Source organism: Canis lupus, chromosome 31, assembly GCF_011100685.1.
Source record: "Canis lupus familiaris isolate Mischka breed German Shepherd chromosome 31, alternate assembly UU_Cfam_GSD_1.0, whole genome shotgun sequence".
Taxonomy (NCBI): Eukaryota; Metazoa; Chordata; class Mammalia; order Carnivora; family Canidae; genus Canis; species Canis lupus.
Genome location: NC_049252.1, coordinates 33931008 through 33953601, shown reverse-complemented (window position 1 = coordinate 33953601; position 22594 = coordinate 33931008). Strand labels below are relative to the sequence as shown.

At 38.8% G+C, this 22594-nt stretch overlaps 1 protein-coding gene across 2 annotated transcripts in view; it reads left to right on the top strand.

The window, feature by feature from the left end:
- Positions 1-22594, top strand: part of BRWD1 (bromodomain and WD repeat domain containing 1) — a 119509-nt gene that overhangs the window by 2402 nt on the left and 94513 nt on the right. For both annotated transcript variants that reach the window (XM_038581507.1, XM_038581506.1), the window contains exons 5-8: positions 17088-17238; positions 19296-19394; positions 19762-19922; positions 21036-21257. In XM_038581507.1, the coding sequence (XP_038437435.1) occupies positions 17088-17238; positions 19296-19394; positions 19762-19922; positions 21036-21257 (633 nt within the window). The remainder of the gene's footprint in view (positions 1-17087; positions 17239-19295; positions 19395-19761; positions 19923-21035; positions 21258-22594) is intronic.

Sequence of the window (22594 nt, the reverse complement as noted above, 5' to 3'; positions counted from 1 at the left end):
AAATGACGATACTGTAATGAAGCCTGTTGCCAATTTGCTAGCTTTACTTTGGCTTCTATTTGAAGTTTTTTTTTTTTTTTTTTAATAAATTACCAGTGGAAATCTTCAAACCTAGAAAGATAGAGTAGTCATGAACCATTTACTAGGTACTCCTTATCAGCCTCAGTGATTGGCAAAGAATGTTGCATTTGTTAGCTCTCTCCCCTAAGCTGTATTGTTTTAAAGCAAATTCCAGACATTCCTTTATTATTGGTTAATATGCTGAAGTATTTTAAAGTAAGTCCTAGATGCTACATTTCCTCTAAATTCTGCAAAGTGCATCTCGAAAAGATGGAGCTATTTCTTGGGCCACCACAGTGCCAGGGTCACACTTAAAATCCAAAGAATAATATTCTTTGATATATATGTAGATTTACTTTTGTATATGTAGTCCATTCTCAGATTTTCATCTTGTTCCTTGGATTTCTTTAAATCTTTTTTTTTTTTTTTTAATTTTTATTTATTTATGATAGTCACACACAGAGAGAGAGAGAGGCAGAGACCTAGGCAGAGGGAGAAGCAGGCTCCATGCACCGGGAGCCCAATGTGGGATTCGATCCCAGGTCTCCCGGATCGCGCCCTGGGCCAAAGGCAGGTGCTAAACCACTACGCCACCCAGGGATCCCCGTTCCTTGGATTTCTTTTTATATTTAGTTTGAATTAGGCTTTAGGCACCATCCATGTGTTGTACTGAATTTATTTTCCTTTTTCTTTTTTTTTTTTTTAATCTTCTATAGTTTTTTCTCCTGTACCATTGATTTCCTAAAGACGCTTGAGTTGGTCAGCCTGTAGGGTGTTTCACGTTTGGGTTTTATCTGATAGTTTCCTTATGCTGTTTTCTTGTGATGTTTAATTTACTCCTTTTTCTCAATAGTCCTCATTCTTTGGATCAGAGCCATCTGGGGAGCTTTATAAAATCTGGATGCCTAGGCCATAACCCACACCAGTTAAATCAGAATTTCGGTGTTAGGATTGGACATTGCTATTTTTTGAAATCTTTCAGGTGATTCCAGTCTCACTGCTCACAAAGTTAGAGTTTATCTTAGACTTGGGACCCTGTTGTCATTCCAGCGTGTACTTTGGAAGTAAGAGTATTTTTGATACTTCTTAAAAGAATTGGGACTACTTATCTCTTAAGACCTAACCGTGCATTAGTAGTTGGACCTGTGAATTTGTAAAATGTAATTGGGGTGTTCATGGGGAGTGAGGAAGGACCTCACTTTTAAAGGAAGGACATGTTTAAATAAGGTGAATGTGATTGAGTACACTTAGTAATTGAGTAACACGCAATTTTGTAGGCCACAGTCTTTCTGAACCAGTAAATCAGGAAATCCTTACACTGGAGTTTGTTGTTAGTGGATTTAGTGTCATTATGCTTTTTCTTTAAATAATGTTTATTAGGGGGATCTCTGGGTGGCTCAGCGGTTTAGCGCCTGCCTTTGGCCCAGGGTGCGATCCCGGAGTCCCAGGATTGAGTCCCACGTCAGGCTCCCGGCATGGAACCTGCTTCTCCCTCCTCCTGTGTGTGTGTGTCTCTCTCTCTCTCTTTCTCTTTCTATCATAAATAAATAAATAAATCTTAAAAAAAATGTTTATTAGGCCTTTAAGGAAAAGGCTTAAAAGTTGTTTGTATTGAAATACAGTATGAGTTGTAAGTAGCCATTTTTCTTAAATCTTTAAGTTCAGTTATAAATCTTATAAATTCAGTAATATATCTAGAAACAAGTATATTTTATTTTTATTAGTGTTTAATTTGTAATGAAAATTTATTCTTTTAAAAAATTTTTAAAAAATTATTTATGAGACACACACACACACACACACAGAGGTAGAGACACCCGGCAGAGGGAGAAGCAGGCCTTATGTAGGGAACCTGATGCAGGACTGGATCCCTGGATCCCAGGATCACACCCTGGGCCAAAGGCAGGTGCCAAACTGCTGAGCCACCCAGGCGTCCTGAGAATTTAATCTTAAGGTATTTAACACCAAGTTAATTGTCTTAAATTTCCTTGAGCATTTCTACACCATAGTATTTTAGTATATGTGCTGTTGAAGTGAGCACCACACTATACTACAAATACGTGATTATTTCAGCTACCTCAATATTGCAAACTCTGTCAAATCTAAGTGTAATCTTTCTAAATTTAATACTTGCAAGTATATTTTAAATTTATTGTAATTATTTTTTACTCTTCTAAATATTAAAAGTAGTTTAGTCATTACAAAACCTGTTACTGTATCAGAATAACTGATTTGCACAAAGGTATCAATACATTTTTCTTTTCATCTCATTTGTCCGTCTCTTTCAGTTATGGATTAACTCTCCAAATCAAGGGGCTTGGGGCAGGGAGCTTCCTGCTGGATTAAGGAATCAGGTTATGGTAGAGTATACACCAAGACTTAGAATTTGGGTGTACTGTTAGACTCTACTTGAGGGCTGAGTTGAGCTTTTTTTATAGCAAGGCTACTTATGTACCTTTTTAAAACAAAAAACAACTTTGTACTGGATAATTGTATTGCGACTGACTCCACTGTTTTATTTACCTCGTGGGATCCTGACACAGCTAATCTCTTTCCTGTCTGGATTCTGGATTTCCTTTGTGGTTGACTATGGAGATGTATCATTCTATAGGCCTTTCATTGATAATTTGGGAACACTTAATGATTAAGGCAGTCTGATGACAAGTTACAGTCTAGCAATACAGTGGTAGAAAAATTAAAAACTTGGGTTTTTGTGCCAAGTATCTGGGCTATAATCCTGATTTGCGCTGCTTCTAGATGTTCTGATCTTTACCTGAGTTTCTTGATCTGTGTAACAAAGATAATAGTTGTATCAAAGGGTTGTTGTCAGCGCGGGGCGGCGGGGGGGGGGGGGGGATGGCTTACAGTACCTGGCACACAGTAATAATCAGCACTTAAAAGTAACAAAATGTTGGTAGGATGAAGAGTCCTAATTGCGTAGACTTTCCCTTCACTTAATTTGTATTTGTAGGGTTTAAATGAGAAAACAGAATGGTTTCTGTGAGCTTTTATGTCTGAGTATGATACCTGGTATTTACCCATTTACGGATGAACACAACATGGGATGGGGAACTAATGGTACCCTATAGCTGGGTGCTGAATAATGGTGGTGGTGGTCTATCTAGGAGTCACTCAGCCTTGACTGTGCTACTTTATTTAAGCTCTCCGTCCACCGTGGGGCTTGAACTGAGTATCCTGGATCAAGAGTATGCTTTATTTTTTATTTTTATTATTATTTTATTTATTTATTTGTTTATTTATTTTTATTTATTTATACATGCATATATATATATATATATATATATATGCTTTAATGACTGAACCTGTCAGGCACCCCAACCATGCTGCTTTGAAAAGAGGATAGTTACTAAGTACTTTGCTTTCCGAGGTTCACCTAATCATAACAGTCGTTTGGATCTATGGGACAGAAGTCACATAGCTTTTTTCCTTTCACATTGTTTAAATCCTTAATTGATTTTTGCTGTTCTGTTGGTGTCTGAGAAAGATTGTTCTAATCTCCATCTGTGATGATAGTTAGCTTTTTTTCCCCCAGTTCTTTTTTTTTAATGTTAGTAGGTACGTTCAAATTGATAATTGTTATCCTATTGAATTGACTTTTTTTTTAAATGAAGACTTTTTTTTTTTAATTTTTATTTATTTATGATAGTCACACAGAGAGAGAGAGAGGCAGAGACATAGGCAGAGGGAGAAGCAGGCTCCATGCACCGGGAGCCCGACGTGGGATTCGATCCCTGGTCTCCAGGATCGCGCCCTGGGCCAAAGGCAGGCGCTAAACCGCTGCGCCACCCCCAGGGATCCCTAATGAAGACTTTTTTAGAGCAGCTTTCGGTTCACAGCAAAATTGAGCAGAGGATAGAGATTTCCTATCTCCCCCTGTCCCTTGTAAGTGCACAGCCTCCCTCATTATCTCATCCCCCAGAATGGTACGTTTGCTGTGGTTGATGAACCTATATTGACCCAACATAATCACCCAAGTCCATAGTTTACGTTAAGGTCCTCTTATATTTACAGTGGGTACTCTTGGTATTGTGTATTTTGTGGTTTTAGACAAATGACACACATCTACTAATACAGTATTGTACAGAATAAGTTTATTGCCCTAAAAATCCTTTGTGCTCTGCCTAATTATGCTTCCCACGCTCTTTCCTAATCACTGATATTTTTACAGTTTCCATTGTTTTTGCCTTTTCCAGAAGTTGACCTTTTTTAAAAAAATTAGGAAATGTTCTTTCTCTCATAATAGCGTTTTGCCTCAAAGTCTGACTTGGCCTTCGTACAGCCAGCCCTGTTTTCTCTCTCAGTGATGGCAGAGTGTGTCTTTTTCTGTCCTTCTACTTTTATTAAAGCAAACATTTTCCGTGTTCTCACTTTCTAAGTATGTCTCCTGTAAACAGCATATAGTTTTATTATTCAGTCTTCTATTTGGAGTCTTTAAACTATTTATAATTTAAGTAAATTAATTAAATTGTGTAAAGTCTACCAGAAATCTTTTATATATGTTCCCATCTCTATTTCTTCTCTGTTTTGGATATTATACTATTTGTTCTTTATTGCTTTTTAGCTATATATCCTTTTATTTTTATTTTAGAGGTTATCTTAGAGGTTAAAATATGTTGACCATGTAACTTTACCATTTCCTAAATAAATAAAAACTGTTGTCACCCTCCTGTTCCTTGGGCTATTATCATATTTTACTTTTACATATGTTAAAATTTTTCCTGACATTACTGCTATTTTTTTTTACTGCTATTGTTTTAAAGTTAATTCTCATTTGCTTACCCACCGTCTGCCTTGTCTGGTATCTTCAGCTCCTTCCTGTCTTCCCATGTGTCTTATCTGTGATTATTTTTCTTCAGTCTGCACAACTTTGTTAATTCTTTTAATGAAGGTTTGTTGGCAATGACTTCGGTTTTCCTTTTTCTTGCTTTTTTTGGTTTAAAAACATTTTTGTTTTGTCTTTATATTTAAACATTGTTTTAAAGGTGAAATTTGGTTGGTGCTTTTTCCTTTCAGCGCATTAATATTGAAAAATTGGCAGTTTTATTATTTCTCCTTTCAAAATAATGTTTTTTTCTGGCTGCTGCTTAAGATTTTCATTTTGTCTTTGATTTTCAGCAGTTTTAACTGTGATGTAGTGTAGTAGTTACCTATTGCTGCATGACAGGTTACCCCAAACTTAGTGGGTAGAAACAATGCAGCTTTATTATTATCTCAAAGTTACTGTAAATCAGAAGTCCAGGCACAGCTGAACTGAGTTGTTTCAGTCTCTAGGCCAAATCTGGGGGTTTCATCTGAAGACTAGACTATAGAAGAGTCTGCAAGCTCACCTAATTTTTATTTTTAAAGTTAGAGAGAGAAAGAGAGACAGCACAAGTGGGGGGAGGAGGGTAGAAAGAGAAGCAGACTTCTTTCTGAGCAGGGAGCTCGATGTGGGAGTTGATCCCAGGACCCTGAGATTATGACCTTAGCCGAAGGCAGACGCTTAACCTACTGAGCCAGCCAGGCGCCCTTGCCTGGTTTTTTGGCTGGATTCAGTTCTCAGGGTTGTTGGACTTAGGAGTCTCAGTTCCTAGTTGTCTGTGGGCTGCGCTTTGTCTGTTCCTTGCCGCTTGTCCAGTTCAACAAGGCAGCTTGCATCATCAAAAGGTGAAAGCTGACTAGGCAGTAATTGTCTGCTGGTAAGACAGAAGTCAGTCTTTTTTTTTTTTTTTTTAAAGATTTAAAAAATTATTCATGAGAGACAGAGAGAGAGAGGGAGAGAGGCAGAGACACAGGCAGAAGGAGAAGCAGGCTCCATGCAGGGAGCCTGACATGGGACTAGATCCCGTGTGTCCAGGGTCACGCCCCGGGCTGAACGTGGCACTAAACCCGCTGGGCCACCGGGGCTGCCCCGTATCTATTTTTTTTAGGTAGGCTTTAGCATGGAGCCCAACATGGGGCCTGAATTCCTAGAGAGGTCTATATTTTATAGCCAAGTTGTCAGCTTCCCAAATCTTGACAGAGCTTCCTCTGTTTTATAGCCCAGTTGCCTGCTTTTGGGTTGCTGAGGAGATCTCTTTGCTCTTTAGTTGAGCCCTGGGCTTTCTATTCTTGGCCTTCAGAGGGCCTCTGGAGTGCACTTGAAATGGACTGGGTCTTCCCCAGCTGCTTTGCATCCTCCCATCCAAGTACTAACCAGGCCCGACCCTGCTTAGCTTCCGAGATCAGGCGCGTTCAGGGTGGTATGGCCATAGACAGCTGCTCTGTATCCTGTTTTTGGCCCTGTGCAGTTGGTGAAGGTCTGTGGGAAGAATTGGGGTGGTGTAGACTCTCTGACTGGGCCCTCAGGATTTGCATCAGGCATCAGACATGCCAGCCCACGGGTAGACTATGAAGTTTAAAAGTTTGACAGATTTTTCCTTATTCTCATCGGTGGTCAGTTTTTCCTCCCTCTCTGCTAGGGATGAAAGCAACTGTGAATCTTTCTCTGGTCACAGAAGGGCTTACCAGTTTCTGGGGTGTAGTTGATGTAGACTTGTTTTCTCAGCTCTGTGATGGGATTAAAAATTATTTTTAAGCTAGACCAACCTGTTCTCATTGTTAAAGTGAAGGCAGTAGCTTAACAGGTTATCTCCTTTTAATAGTTGAAATAAATGACTGCTTTCAGCTTTACAAAATTACGTGGAACATGTAACTGTCTGCAGTCCTGTGTGGGTACACTTAATTGTCTTTCCTGGCATATAGTGTTCATTGTCTTTCCTGGCTCTCAGTGTTCATTGAAAGAATTTATGTGGCTTAATGCTTAGTATATTTTCTGTTGAGAACCAATCACCAGCAGGTTGGTTATTAAATGATTTTTTTTCTGTGCTCTTTGATTTTTTAAAATCTCTCTGGGACATGTGTTTTATATGTAGGTCAGAGTAATGTTCTACACTGGAATGGCTGTGAGATACATGGAAGTTGTACACCCTCTCCCCTTTTTTTAAGTTCCACCATTTCATTAGGAGGGTATGAATTGTATGTGCAGTATTCAGAATTTGGCAGGGACTTTGACTTTGCTTATTATTTGTAATGGGATAGATGAGTGAGATTTGGATGTGAGACCTTAGCTGCTTAGAAAAAGTTCTTTGTTGATTTTAATCACTCTGCATATATATATATTTAGTTTTAAAAACTTCTAGGAGCCATTTTGGCTCTAAACCTCTTCAGATACTCCTTGATTATTTTGTTACTTGCCATGTTAATTAGGATGCACTATAGCCAGGTGCAAGGATCCAGTGATGCTGGAGAGTTGTGAACTAGATATCCAGGGTTCTTATTTTTAGCTTTGCCGTTTATTAGCTCTTTAGTTCTGGGCAGGTTATTTTTAATGCCTGTGCCTGTGTTTTCTCATCTGTAAAATGCAGATGAATAGTTTGGGGGATATAGTAAGTTAGTGTTCTTAGAAGTTCTTAGAACAGTATCCGGTAGTAAGTAAGCACTGTGTGTTAGGTATTATCATTAATGTAGTGAAGAGTTAAATTAGTCAAAACCTTACAATAGTTAGAAGTGTAACTTGTACATTGTAACGGTGCAGTATTACCTATTCTTTTTGCAAACATGGAGTCTGAAGTCTTAGAATCTTGTCCAAGGTCCTGTAACTAGTTAGGTAGGGCTAACTGGACTGCTAAGCCACATTGCCTGGATGGCAATGGATCAGGTGACTCCACTGCCCCCTTCCTCTAGTATCTGTTAAACTATCATTGATGTATTTCGGGCTGGATTCCACATTGAGAAACTTTTGCTGGAGAAAGACCTTGTGGTAAAACCTTAATTTAAAGCTTTAAATTTTGACTGTATTAGGGCAGCCCTGCTGGTGCAGTGGTTTAGCGCCGCCTGCAGCCCGGGGTATGATCCTGGGGACCCTGGATTGAGTCCCACGTTGGGCTCCCTGCGTGGAGCCTGCTTCTCCCTCTGCCTATGCCTCTGCCTCCCTCTCTCTCCATGTCTCTATGAATAAATAAATCTTAAAAAAATTTTTTTTGACTGTATTAAATTTGTCTACATATGTATGTAAATGTTTGAGGATGTTGGTAGTGGTCTTTATGTGGGGGTGTAACTGAAGAGTGATGTAAAGGAGAGGCTCTGACTTGACAAAAGGTCGGAACTAGAACAGACCTGGCTGCTGTCCGCACCATCTGTAGTCGTGTACAGAAGGTGACCGAGGGCATTACACTGGGCTTCCAGTACGAGATGAGGTCTGTGTATGCTTGCTTCCCCATCAGTGCTGTTATTCTGGAGAATAGTTCTCCTGTTGAAATCTGAAATTTCTTGGGTGAAAAACATATCCACAGGGTTTGGGTGAGGCCAGGGGTTGCTTGTTCTGTATCTCAATCCCGGGAAGATGAAATGACACTGAACTTGTATCAAATTCAGCTGCTTCAATTCAGCAAGTCACAACTGATAAAAACAAGGATATCAGAAAATTTTGGGATAGCATTCAGGTTTCTGAAAAAGGAACAGTTCAGCAGGCTGATGGATAAGATTTATGTTCTCCAGCTACAGAAACAGCAAGATGCCAGATGATTTTTCAGTTATTTGTGATATTTTAAAGATGCAATAAAAACTGTACTGATTTGGGGCTTTTTCTTAAACCTTTTTTTTAAATCCTTTCCAACTGTCTGGCAATTAAACCATTCAGAAGTAAAGAAACCTAAGAAACCGAAAACCCTCACCCAGTAATTATATGCTTAAGACTTTTTTTATGGCTGTCAATAATGCATCTTTTCTGAATTGCCTTTTTACATCTCTTACCTGCTTTTTTACTACTGTCTTATTCTGTAAGAATTTTTTACATTTCTTTAGGTTGTTCTTTAGTTGGCCATGTGTTCTAGGTTCCTGTCCCAGCTTGCAGGCTGCTTTTTAGTTTTGTTGGGAGCTTTTGTTTTTTACAAAGGTTTAAGGTTTTTTCTTTGGTTATATTTGTTAATCTCCATTTTGTCTTTAAAGTTGTCCTTAAAGCCCTTTTGCACTCAAAGATTAGTATTATAAAGGTAGTATTATGTATCTATTCATCATTATTTTTTCCAGTCCATTTGTAGTTTCTTTGTAATATCTTCATGTTCCTTTGAGCACATGGTTGGTGTGAGGTACAAATCTTGCCTTTTCCAAATTGTCAGTTTGCAAGTACCATTTGAATCTTCTTTCTCTACAGGGACAGTGATCATCATCATGTACTACATTCTTGCTGACTTTTGTCTCCATTCCTGTAACATTCTTTACTACTTTAGTGATTAGGTTTTATAATAAATTTCTTACTAAAATGCTTTATCAAATTCCCTTTGCTCAGGATTTTAGCTCAGAAAGAAGGTGGTCCTTAAATACACAGTGTTAAACTTTTAGCCAATTAGAAAGGAGTTGATTCTGAACTATATACCTTGAATGAATTAGCTGTGCAACTATAGATGCTTTCTGGCTCTTTTTTCATTTGGGGGAATAATATTTTTATTCTGAATGATATAATCGTATTTCCTTAAGAATTATTTCGTATATTTCAGGACTCTGACTGAGAATCTGCATCAAGTGCAGGGCTTTTTGACTCTTTGTAAGCTCTTATTTTGTTTGTATTCAGTTTTATGAATTTATTTTAAAGACATAGCTGATATGAATAGGTTTTATTCCGATAGGTCATTTATTTATTTATTTACTTTTAAAGATTTTATTTATTTATTCATGAGAGACAGAGAGAGAGGCAGAGACACAGGCAGAGGGAGAAGCAGGCTCCATGCAGGGAGCCCGACGATGGGACTCAATTCCGGGTCTCCAGGATCACCTCCTGGGCCAAAGACAGTGCGAAACTCCTGAGCCACCTGGGCTGCTCCGGGTTGGTGATTTAGAATATGGCATACTGGTTGATGAAATGATAAACTAAGGGGCTCCTGGGTGGCTCAGTTGGTTAAGCATCTGCCTTTGGGCAGAGTCCTGGGATCGAGCCCCAGGTGAGTCATCTGTGTTGGGCTCTCTGTTCAGCAGGGAGCTTGCTTCTCACTCTCCCTCTGCCTATTTGTGCATGTTCTCTCTCTCTCAAATAAAATCTTAAAAAAAAAAAAAAAAAAAGGATAAACTAAGTCTGGCTAAAAGATGTTTTGCATTAGTACTGAAAGCTTTGATCTTTGCTATGTTCATGTGGCTAAAATTGTTACTTGACCTGTACTTTGCAACTTCATATATTCTGTAGGGGGTAGCATATTTAAAATTCATTTAAAAATTTAAGTGTCCTGTCTCTTCTCTTTATTTTAAAGATTTTATTTATTTATTTGACAGAGCGAGCACAAGCAGGGGGAGTGGCAGGCAGAGGGAGAAGGAGAAGCAGGCTTCTCACTGAGTGGGGAGCCTGATGGGAGCTCCATCCCAGGACCCTGGGATCATGACCTGAGCCAAAGGCAGACATTTCACCAACTGAGCCACCCAGTCACCCTGTCTCTTCTGTTTTAATATATATTGTGAAATATTAAAAAAACAACAACAGGTTTGACTTTTTGGGAAATATTTGTCTCTTCATTAAGTTCCATGTAGGATCCAGACTTTAATTAGTCTTCATATAGGTTTATTTTAATTATGTTCTGCTTAGAAAATTCAGTTACTTTCAGATGTTATAAGAAAATAATCTCAAGTTTAGTGGTTTCTTTTCAGAAGTCAGCCTACTTATGGGTAGCCCTTGAGTATTTTTTGCATTTTGTATTTTATTCCTTTCAGATGATCTTACTCCCTGTTGTGATGCTTAGTCAGAATTGCCTATCTAGAATATCAGAATCTTAGATTTTTCTTCTTCTGAGTAATTTGGAAAAGCTTTTACAATCTAAAATAGGATTCGTTGTTTTGCTAAGGGAAGAAGAAAATGATATTAATAGATTACATAGAAATACTAAGGATATGTGCTCATTTAGTATTGGCTTAGGCATTAATAGCATTTTCTAGGTAAGCTTCATTTTATGAGATGGCTAATGGATGACTTTGCTTCAGATTTTCAGATTGGTGGACAGTGCTTTAAAATTTGTGTGATTGTGTGGTACATGATAATAGAATTATGGGATACGTTTTTTACTTAGAAGCAGTCGCCTAAATAATAAAGATATATAATGATGTCTTTTAAGTCTGTAGGTGGAACTGATACAGTGATTTAATGGTATCATTAAGGACTTAATCTTTGTCTTTTTGATTGAGCCAAGATTGACATTTTGACTTTTTCCCCCTCAAAACGCTTAGTTTTATGGTTGCCATCATATTCTAGAAATGATGGGAGGGAAGGGTTCTTTTATTAGGGAGGAGAAATTTTTTTTTTTAAATATTCTATTTATTTATTCATGAGAGATAGAGAGAGAGAGAGAGGCAGAGACACAGGCAGAGGGAGAAGCAGGCTCCATGCAGGGAGCCCGACGTGGGACTCGATCCCAGGTCTCCAGGATCACACCCTGGGCTGAAGGTGGCACTAAACCGCTGAGCCACCTGGGCTTGCCCAGGGAGGAGAATTTTTCAGGAATGTTCCCCTGCTCCAGGAGATTCTTCTCTGTTTCATTGGCCAGGACTACATCACGTGGCCATCTAGTTATGAAGGAGTCTAGAGAAGTGAGGTGGTGTGAAGTAGGGGAGATAGTGGCTGTAGGGGAAGCTATAAAACTAGTTATCTTTCCTGAATTACAATCAGTGCTTTTGAATGAAGGGTCTTTGTGCCAATACTAGATCATTTCTCTCCTTAAGTCCTTTTGTATAAACTGAGAGTTAAGCTGTTTTCCCTTCTCACATCTTTAGCGATATTTTTATTGTGCCATTGATTACTAAATTTGAATTTATTTATAAAGCTTAGAAAAGAGGTCAAGAACTTCTGTGGCATCAGAGGCTGAGGGGAATTACTTAAGACACTAGTTTTTAAATTTTGTATCAAAGACCATGCTCTCTGTCACTTCTTGTTTCATTGTACTGTGTACTCTAGGAGTTGTGATCTGTGGTAGTTTATGTGTTTTCCTTTGTAAGGTTTCTAGATGGAGTTTCATTGAGGGAAAGCTAAAAGTCAGATAGGTATGTATTTTTTTTTTTTTTCAAAGATTTTATTTATTTATTCATGAGAGACACACACACAGAGAGGCAGAGGGAGAAGCGGGCTCCATGCAGGGAACCTGACTTGGGACTCAATCCCAGGACTCCAGGATCACGCCCTGGGACGGAGGGAGGCGCTAAACTGCTGAGCCACCCTGGGGCCCCCCAGATAGGTATGTATTAAAGATACTAAACATTTGTTCTAGATCCTGATTAGATTATAGGATCCCAAACTTTACAGAAAAACCTACTTTCTCCCATAACCTTCCAATTAGACACATTATCTAGACCCTACTACTACTTTGTACAGCTGCTACCCTAGTCTTGAAGAACCTCATACTCACAGTAGTATTTGGTGATAGAGTAATATAATGATCCTAGGATTGTGGCTGATAAACTTTCAGAGACTGACTGTGGCTTACAAAAAATAAGATGGTAGAGAGATTGGCTATGTGGTGTTGGAAGGGACTTATTAGTTCTGGCCTGATTCCTGAGGACATTGTATAACTTCCTTACTGAAGTTGTTGGTAGAGACCCTTACCAGTCTGTGTAGGACTTAAAAATACTGAAGGAACATTTTTTTATCATTAATTTGGTCAATATGGTACTAATTTTTAACAATAATATAAGAATTGGCTGCTTAACAGACCAAGCTTCCCAAGTACCTCTTGTTTTTGTTTAAGATTTTCTTTTAAAGCAATCTCTATACCCAGTGTTGGAGCTCAAATTCATAACTACTTTCTGTTCATTATTTTTGTTCCCTATATTGGGAGTAGAACCGTATTACTTTCAGAAATGCCTTGTTTTATACAAGATTAGGTTAACACCCCTTCCCCCCTTCCATCTTTTATGGTTGTGCTAGAATCCTCAGAAATGCAGTGAATCTGTAATTATCTTTACGGGATTATAGCTGCTGCATGGAATCCATGTTCCTACAACACCTGGACTTTGCCTAACTACACCTGCCTATGTTGAAGCCTGTTATTTTAGTAATCGGTTTTATTGCTTCTTTAAGTCAGGCAGCAAATAGAATCTATAAAGTTCCCCTTGTAGATCATTTAAGAGAGAAAATAAGACCATGTCTAGCACTGGGAAGCACTCTATTTAAAAATTTCTGTCTGTACCCTTTCTATCTAGAGAAGTTGTTTTTAGCTATGTCTGGTTAGCTTGTTTTCAGGAACAAGTCTTCACTGAGGAGACAGGCTTGGTTGTGTATCTCAAAACTTAAAGCCATTAAATATTATCTATCCATCTACCTGAATAGTAGAAATCTTAAAACTGTTAGAGTGATTTTCTGCCTTATAGAAGCCATGTTGCCATTGCCCAAAGTAATTTTCTCTTTCTTAAGCCTTTTAGATAACATTATTTAGGTCGATCAGTGTGAGTCCTTCAGTGGGGGTTTTGTTTTCAGATTTGCATTACTGACAAGTTCTTAGATCTGTGATTTTCTTGACCCTGTTGGAATTACCTTCTAGTTCCTCCTATCTTTCTCTTCCCTCCGATGATGAGCTAATTATCTACAACAGTTTTTGGACTTTTACATGCTGATACTTTGAAGCACAGAGTGCTAATTAGTATTAAAAAAAAAAAACCACTTTGATATCTTCCTGAGCTTTGATAGAGCCGTGGGCTTTCTGTCAGGGTAGGAAACAAAAGTTAGGTTGAAAAGTTGAAGATATTTTATTTAGCCCCTTCTGTCACTAGAACTTATGAACAAAAACTTAAACGTCCTATTTATTTGAAACAGAAAGAGAGAGCAGGGGGAAGGGAAAGGGGGGAAAATCTCAAGCTGACTCTGAGCTGAGCAGAGTCCTCCGGGGCGGGGGGGGGGGGGGGGGGGGGGGGGTGGGGTGCTCATTCGGACTCTGAGATCACCTGAGCCAAAACCAAGAGTCAGACACTCAGCTGACTGAGCCACCTGGGTACCCATAACTTTATATTGAATCCAGGCTTATTTTATATTTGAATTGACGTATAAGAACCAAAAGTGTGATCTTGAACTATGTTTCAGATTTTCTTTGGAGCAGCTCTTTCTCAGGGAGCTTGAAAGTGTTTGGGGCATTGCTGGTGTCACGGCACAGGGAATACTCTTGGCATTGCTGGAAAGGAGCCAGCGGTACCATATGTCCTGCACATGCAGACAGTCTTGCACAGTGATGTTTTTTGTCTCAAATGTTGGTAGCATCATGATTGAGAGACCTTAATGCAGCATTAAAGTTTATGACATACATTCAAATCAGGTTAACATTAGGCATCTTTATGAGTTAAACTTACACAGTGTGTTGGGACACCTGGGTGGCTCAGCGGTTTAGCGCCTGCCTTCAGCCCAGGGTGTGATCCCGGGATCCCGGGACTCCAGGATCACACCCTAGGGGCTTGATTGAAGGCAGGGGCTAAACCGCTGAGTCATCCAGGCATCCCTACTTTTGGGATTTTAAAAAGAAAGATGTTTTAGAACATTTATATGCAAACATTTTTTAGGAAAGAGAGCTTTTTATTACTTTTACATATAGATAATTCAATAGTGGACACTTAACCCAGTTTGGTGGCCAGTTGTTTAGCCCTTTACCTTTTCCAGCTTGGCAATACAAGCCTCTGATTTTGGATCCAGCACATTGCCTCCCCAGTCATGGCAGATCTCATTAAATCTGTCATTGTCATTGGTCCTGATAGCTTCTACCAGCTTAGCCAGAGCTCCTTTGTCTTCTGAGTTAACCTATATGATGGTAACAGTGGAGCAGATCTTCCTGTGGACGCTATGCCCCAGCCTGGCCTTCCCCTTGATAATGCAGTAGAGACCCCCCCCCCCCCCCCAATCTTACGACACAGGACTGGAAAGAAGACAGCTTGCTCCGTGGGATCCATATCATGTGTAATCACTACCAGCAGAACCTTCTTGTTTTCCACCAAGGTGGTGACTTAACCCCAGCTCAGAGGACAGACAGCTCCACAGTGGGACATCCCCTTTGCTGGCAGCTTTCTTCTCAGACTGGGCCAACAATCTCTGCTTCTTCTCTTGCTTTGTCTCTGATCTGTATTTGTGGGCCAGCTTAAGCATTTGAGTAGGTGTTAGGTGGTTCAAGGCTGGGGAGAACTGGTTAATTGCAGGAGGCACTTGTAGGCATTTATAGAGAATAGCCTTTTGCTGCTGCAGCCAGATGTAGTGGGGCATGTGCATGTACAAACTTTTTATAGGAACTTGTGCTTTTGGTTTTCTTGAGTTCATACCTAGGAATAGAGTACCTGGATAATATGGTAGGTATATGTGTTGTTATTAAAGAAGCTGCCCAAATATGTTTTTCTTTTTTTTTTTACTTTTATTCGTTTTTTATTTTTTATTATTTTATTTTATTTTATTTTATTTTATTTTATTTTATTTTATTTTATTTATTTATTTATTTATTTATGATAGTCACACAGAGAGAGAGAGAGAGGCAGAGACATAGGCAGAGGGAGAAGCAGGCTCCATGCACTGGGAGCCTGACGTGGGATTTGATCCCGGGTCTCCAGGATCGCGCCCTGGGCCAAAGGCAGGCGCCAAACCGCTGCGCCACCCAGGGATCCCTACTTTTATTCGTTTTTTAAAGATTTTATTTATTTGCGGGAGTGCGTGTGCACACACAAGCGCACAAGCTGGAGGGGGCAGAGGGAGAGGATGAAAAGCAGATTCCCCACTGAGCCCGACTTGATCCCAGTCCCCTTAGATCATGACCTGAGAAAGTCAGATGCTTTAACCGACTGAGCCACCCAGGGGGCCCTGCATTTATTCTATATAGAATTGACCCCTGGACCATAAGTTTTTGTTTCTTCATTTTCTTCTGGGATATCCTTTTGCTCTGTACAACTTCTTCTGGCTTAGGAACCATCAGGTCTTTTGCAGTAAGGATCTCTCATTGTGCCAGGGAGAGCTCACGTGGGTGAATCTGAGCACGAGCCCTATAAGTTCTGCACCACATCTTGGGGGTTTTGTTCACCTGGATCTGCTCAGTGACCAGAGAATCTGTATCTAGACTCTTCAGTTCAGCATTACCCTCTGCATTTTTAATCACGTGCAGTAAAAATTCAGCACTCTTTTGGGGTCACTGATCCTTGTCCAGCTGCATTGTTTGGCCTCAGCATACCTACCATCTCCACTATTAGAGGTAGGGAATGGCAGACACGGCTTCTGATAAGCGACAGCCTGCAGATACATGATGGCTTTTCAGATATGTGTACCCTTGATGGTCTGGGCCATCAAGGTGTTTGATGTGTATTTTTATTTTTAAAAATTTTTATTTATTCATGAGAGACACAGAGATACAGAGACATATGCAGAGGGAGAAGCAGGCTGCCTCTGGGGAACTCAATCTGGGGCTTTATCTCAGGACTCTGGGATCACGATCTGAGCCAAAGGCAGGTTGGCTCAACTGCCAACAGTTGATGTTGGAGCATCAAGATGTTGAGCAGTTGATGCTCAACTACTGGGCCACCCAGGTGTCCCATCTGTGATCTGTCTTGAGAAAAATTTTTGTTCGTGGTTTGATGTATGGATCAAAGTTAATTAAAAGTTTTTTGACAATTAGATATCCAGTTCCAGCTCTGTTTTTTTTGAAAAGATTATTTTTTGTCCTTTGTGCATTTGTCAGAAATTGATTATCCTTGTTATATAATGATTCCTGAAGTCTGGTATTATTTTCATACCTCAACTTTATATTTTTTTAAAGGTGCTTTGTAGGCCACTTGCATTTAAATATGAATTCTAGAATAAAATTGTCAGTTTCTGCTTGGATTTTGATTGGGATGGCTTTGAACCTAAAGATCAGTTTGCTGTTTATTTAGATTTTCTTTAAATTATCTCAGCAGTAATTTGTAGTTTTCACTGTACATATTTTTACATGTTTTGTCAGACTTATTCGTGTTTAATATTTTTTGATACTATTGTGAATAATATTTTTAAAACTTGCTCTCCAATTTAGGTCTTGTCCAATAAACATGTGGCTCCTGATCATCTGTTGCAAATCTGCCAACGCATTGGTCCCATGTTGGATAAAGAAATTCCACCCAGTATTTCAAGAGTCACTTCTTTACTTGGTGCAGGAAGGCAGTCTTTGCTACGTACAGCAAAAGGTACCTTAATTTGAAGAAGTGTTCTGCTTTGTAGCTTAATAATAATTATAATTGTGAAGTAATGTAAGCATTGTGAAAGAAAGGCGATTTGTAACTATAAACCATGATGTGGACTATAAAATTCTCTGCATTTAGCATAGACATTGAATTTTACTACATAAGTGTTTAATGGGTCCTTCTGCATTAAAAAAATGATAAAGGTATAGTTGTTAAGCAAAAAAGCTTGGATTTATTCTGAGATGTGTTTGAGGTTTTATCGATGTGAGTTCTTAATTTTCCATTTTGTAGCTCACTTATAACTTCATTGAATGTAATTGTATGTGTCTAATAAACTCTTTAAATGATAGAAGTATTTTATTTGGTATTTAGATTCTGAAAGCCCTTTGTAATAAGGGGAAGTGATTTTCTAAATTTGGTAGCAGTTTGAAATCAAGCACCAAAAATGTACAATTGCATGGTTCTCTTTCATCAATTTAATTTTTTTGCAAAGTTATGTGGTAGCAAAATGTTTGGAATTGCTGTTCTTTTTCTGTTAGCTTGGTATAAATCACTTAGATTAAGTACATGTATGTGATATGATCTATGTATACAACGTGGCTTAACTGCTAATGGGCAAGAATGTTGGCTCTTCTGATCCTGAGTATACGTCAAGTTCATCCCCTGTGATTATCTTTACGATCTGTCGCTGAGGTGGTGCTGCCTCGTAGATGCACCACCAGCTGTAAAGCTTGACTGAGAAAGAACAACCCTCCTTCTTGGTTCTGTGCCAGACTGGTTTGTCAGCTTTAGTTATTTCTTAGTGCTCTGTGGCCCTGCCACATGGTGGCTTGGGTCAGGAAACTGTTCTTACTCTCCCTTCTCTGTGTCCCTATTCACCTTGTAATTATCCTATTTTAGGTTGTTATGTAGTAGTTGCCTGTGTGGCCTGTTTCCTCTGTTTTTCTTACTTGTGTCAAGCTCTGTGTCGTTTTGTGATGAGCACTGCTTTAGAACTGGCAGACCTTAGAAGAGACTTGAGCCAGCTGCCCTAGGGTAGGGGCCCATATTTCTGTTTTGTACTGGTGTCAAGAGAGGATGCCTTGTAACTGCTCTTTGGTCATGATAGTGGTAATGAATCCGTTCATGTAAAAAGTAATATGCGTGTTAGGTTGGGGCACCCGAGGCTCAGTAGAGGTTTATATGATGCCTTCCTTCCCTTCTTTCATTTGCGAAGAAGCTAATTTCTGGCACAGCATAATCTGTGTTCTGCTGCTATCTCCTATAGAGGGGGCAGATGTTTCTTCCTAGTGTATTTGCTGATAGGTCAAAGAGGGACGGGACGCTAGAATTAGAATTAGTGTTCACACTCACAGATCCTACGTATGTGCTCAGGGTATAAAGGCTTATCCGTGATCCTAAAACAAGAGGAAAGCCACTTAATTTTGTCAGTATTTCCTAAGGAGATTAAAGTCATGGTAATATTGGCCAAAATTAATTTTAAAACTCCGTTAACATTTTAAGGATTTTCATAGAAGTCAAATAAAATATTTCTTAAAAAATTTCCATTTTGGGAAAGTTGGATCCGTTGTGATTAAGCTCTCTTACCATTCATATTGTGTGGTGTAATTCTGCATTGACAAATAAAAACTTACTCGGCATTGACTAGGACTTGGGAGTCAAAAGATCTGGTTTTATGGTCCATCCGGACTTGGTCATTGGCAGTGGGTCTCTTGAAAGGTCCCAGAACCTTTGAGCCTCAGTTACCTCACTTGTGCGTTGGCGATCACACCTACCTCACAGGGTTGTTGTGAGGATTCAATGAGATGATGTACGTGGAAAGCACTTTGTACATTGTAAAGTGCTATACTCATGTTAGCTGTTGTTGTTGTATCTGAGATGTCGTAATTTTTTTTCCCCTTCAGAAATAGTCTAATAAACCTCTAGGGCTTTTCTGTTAAAGTATATTAGTTGGTAAAACTTTGAATAAACAGTTTGTTACAATATACGTAAGTATTCTATAAAATCTTTCTTGGGGTTAACTTTCAAGATTTTATGTGTATCTAAAATTCGTTTTAAAGACTGCAGGCACACAGTTTGGAAGGGCTCTGCCTTTGCTGCTCTTCACAGAGGAAGACCTCCAGAAATGCCGGTGAATTACGGTTCCCCACCCAGTCTTGGTGAGTGAGTGTGGCTTGGCAGGTGACCGAAACTATGTTTTTAATTTCTTGACCCACTTTGTAATGGTTGTGTTAAAATTTAAAAGGAAATACTGGTAGTGTTGTTTCAATAGTAGTAAGTGTCAATTTCCAGATTTATTGTTTTCCTAAAGTTATTACTAAACGTAATAAAAATTAATGAAATTTAATCTTACCGTAATAAGAGGCCCATAGTGGTGATTATACTAGAACAGAGTTGGGGAGAAAAACTTGTGTCCTTAGGATTTCTTGAACATAGATTCTATGACCCTCTAGAAATTGTGGAGTTTTTCTTCGTTTTTCACACATTGACTCTTCCTTAACCATTTTCATTGTTTTTATTTCCTAGTGGAGATACATCGAGGAAAACAACTCACAGGGTGTTCCACTTTTAGCACAGCATTTCCAGGAACTATGTATCAGCATATAAAAATGCACAGAAGGATTCTCGGACATCTATCTGCTGTTTACTGTGTAGCATTTGATAGGACAGGACATAGAATCTTTACCGTGAGTTAACGTTTTAAACTAAATTTGGTATCATTTGGAGCACTTCAGTGTGTGTTCGAATCATTTAGGAGATCTCATAAAACATGGATTCTGTGGTTCCCATTCTTGGAGTTTTTGACTCCATAGATCTGGTGTGGGGCCCGTGAATTTGCATTTTTATTAAGTGGCCCAAGACATTCAGATGCAGATAGCCAGGTCTTGTGTGGTGTTTGTGAGACATTGACCTAGAGCAAAGGTTTGTGGGCATGAGCATCAAGTATCTAAAAATATACACACCTAAAAAAAAAAAAAAAAAACAAAAAACACACACCTAATACTTGCCTTCTAGCCCATTCTAGACTTCTTGATGAGGATAGTTTCTAGTATGTCTAGTAACCAAAGCTTCCATAAAAATCCAAATCCCTTTAGGTGATTCATATTCATATTGATTACTCATTGATTCAGGGAAATTAATTATTTGAATAGTGGAAGATTATAATTATTATAAAACATATTTGTAATCTAACATTTTAATTTTTTAAGGGAAAATTACCATGGGTCAGAAGTTTAATAAATTTCCTTTTTCAGGTGTGAGATTCAGAGCAGGTACTCACAAATTTGCCGAGTTAGATGGGTGCTGACTGGTGCTACAAATCTGAGGCTGTGTTTGGTTATTTAAAATTAGAGTGCTAGTCCTATTATTTTTTTAGTTTTTGAGATTACCACTTAACTCAGTCGGTGAACCATAGATCTGTCCTAATGCATATCAAATTATTTAGCTTGATGTGAGCTAAACTGACATTTAACCATTGTTAGTTGAAATAAGTGAGTCATAAACTTTCAGTTGGACTCATTACTTGGTGGGGAATTTTGGAAAAATAGTATTTTATGTCTGAGCCACAGAAATGAAAATTTCATAGTATCTTTATATAGATGTTATTTGATTTGAAGAAAAAAGCTATTGTTCCATAAGTGTTCTGACCATAAGAGTCCTAGTTTACAGTGTATTGTACAGTTGGAAAGAGAAGAGGAGTTATAGTTCCTTCATTTGAGTGACACATGAAATAGTATTTTTAAAAATGCTAGGAAAAACTTGCTGTGTTAACATTTGTTTTTGGGTGTATTTTTTCTCAGGGTTCAGATGATTGTTTGGTGAAGATTTGGTCAACACACAATGGCCGCCTATTATCCACACTAAGAGGTCATTCTGCAGAAATTTCAGATATGGCAGTAAACTATGAGAATACAATGATTGCTGCAGGGAGCTGTGATAAGATAATTAGAGTGTGGTGCTTGAGAACTTGTGCCCCAGTTGCTGTGCTCCAAGGACACACGGGGTCAATCACATCTTTACAGGTAAAATAGCCTTAGTGTGCGCATTTGTGTATGATCTCCTTTTCCTTTAAAACTTTCTCCTAAAAAAAAAAAAAAAAGTAAAAATAAAAAAAAAATAAAACTCTTTCTCCTTAGAGATGAGAAATAATAAAATGCTTAGGAATTGTGTGATCTGTTTTAACCAAGAGAAGATGTAATTATTTATACCTCCATGAATCTTGGAAGGGTGAGGTAATGTTGTCCAGTGCAGTTAGGGCTTTACATGAAGACATGATGGATGACTTATTGCCTCCATTAGGCTTACAGTTGAGCCCCGGATAGTGTCAGTTATGAACAGGATAGGTTAATGATTTTTCTACTTTGTTTTAAAGTGGATTTCAGTAAGTTGGTTAAATTTGCTGAAGTATATTTAAAGAATCTTTTCACTTTATCATGGAGGATAATTTTGGCCCTACACAGAGTAGAAAAGTATAGTGAACCCTCAGGTGCCCATCAACCTGTGGCCAGTTTTTTGCTCCAACCTCTTTACTTTGTACCTAAAGCAAATTCTAGATTTCATATCATTTCTTTTGTAAGTATTTCAGTATATCTTTCTAAAAGATAAGATTTCTTTTTTTATTTTTTTTTTTAATTTTTATTTATTTTTTTATTTATGATAGTCACACACACAGAGAGAGAGAGAGAGAGGCGCAGAGACACAGGCAGAGGGAGAAGCAGGCTCCATGCACCAGGAGCCCGATATGGGATTCGATCCCTGGTCTCCAGGATCGCGCCCTGGGCCAAAGGCAGGCGCTAAACCGCTGCGCCACCCAGGGATCCCTCTTTTTTTATTTTTTAAGATTTTATTTATTTGAGAGAAAGAGTTTGCTCGTGCATGCGTGAGCAGAGGGAGGAGCAGAAGGAGAGGGAAGCAGAGTCTCTACTGAGCAGGTAGCCTTATGCTGGGCTGGGTCCCAAGCCCCTGAGATCATGACCTGAGCTGAAGGCAGACGCTTAACTTGACTGAACGACCCAGGCGCCCCAAAGATTTCTTTTTAAAAAATACAACCAAAATGTTACCATCATACTTATCTTTTTTTCGTGTTCAAATTTCCAGTTGTCTCTCATAAATAGCATTATTTTGTTTGAGGGACCAGAGAAAACTTACACTTTACAATCGGTTACTAAAAGAAGCTTAAAGCAAATTGTGTTCCCTTGTCCTTTTTTTTTTTAAAAAAGCTCCTTACAGGTTTTTTGTTAAAAGAATTGGGTGGTTTGTGTGTGGTGTTCCCATAGTTTGGATGTCACCGTTTGCATCCTTGTAGAGTGGATCACCACGTTCCTCTGTGTTTCCCGTAACTTAGTTGTTGGATCCAGAG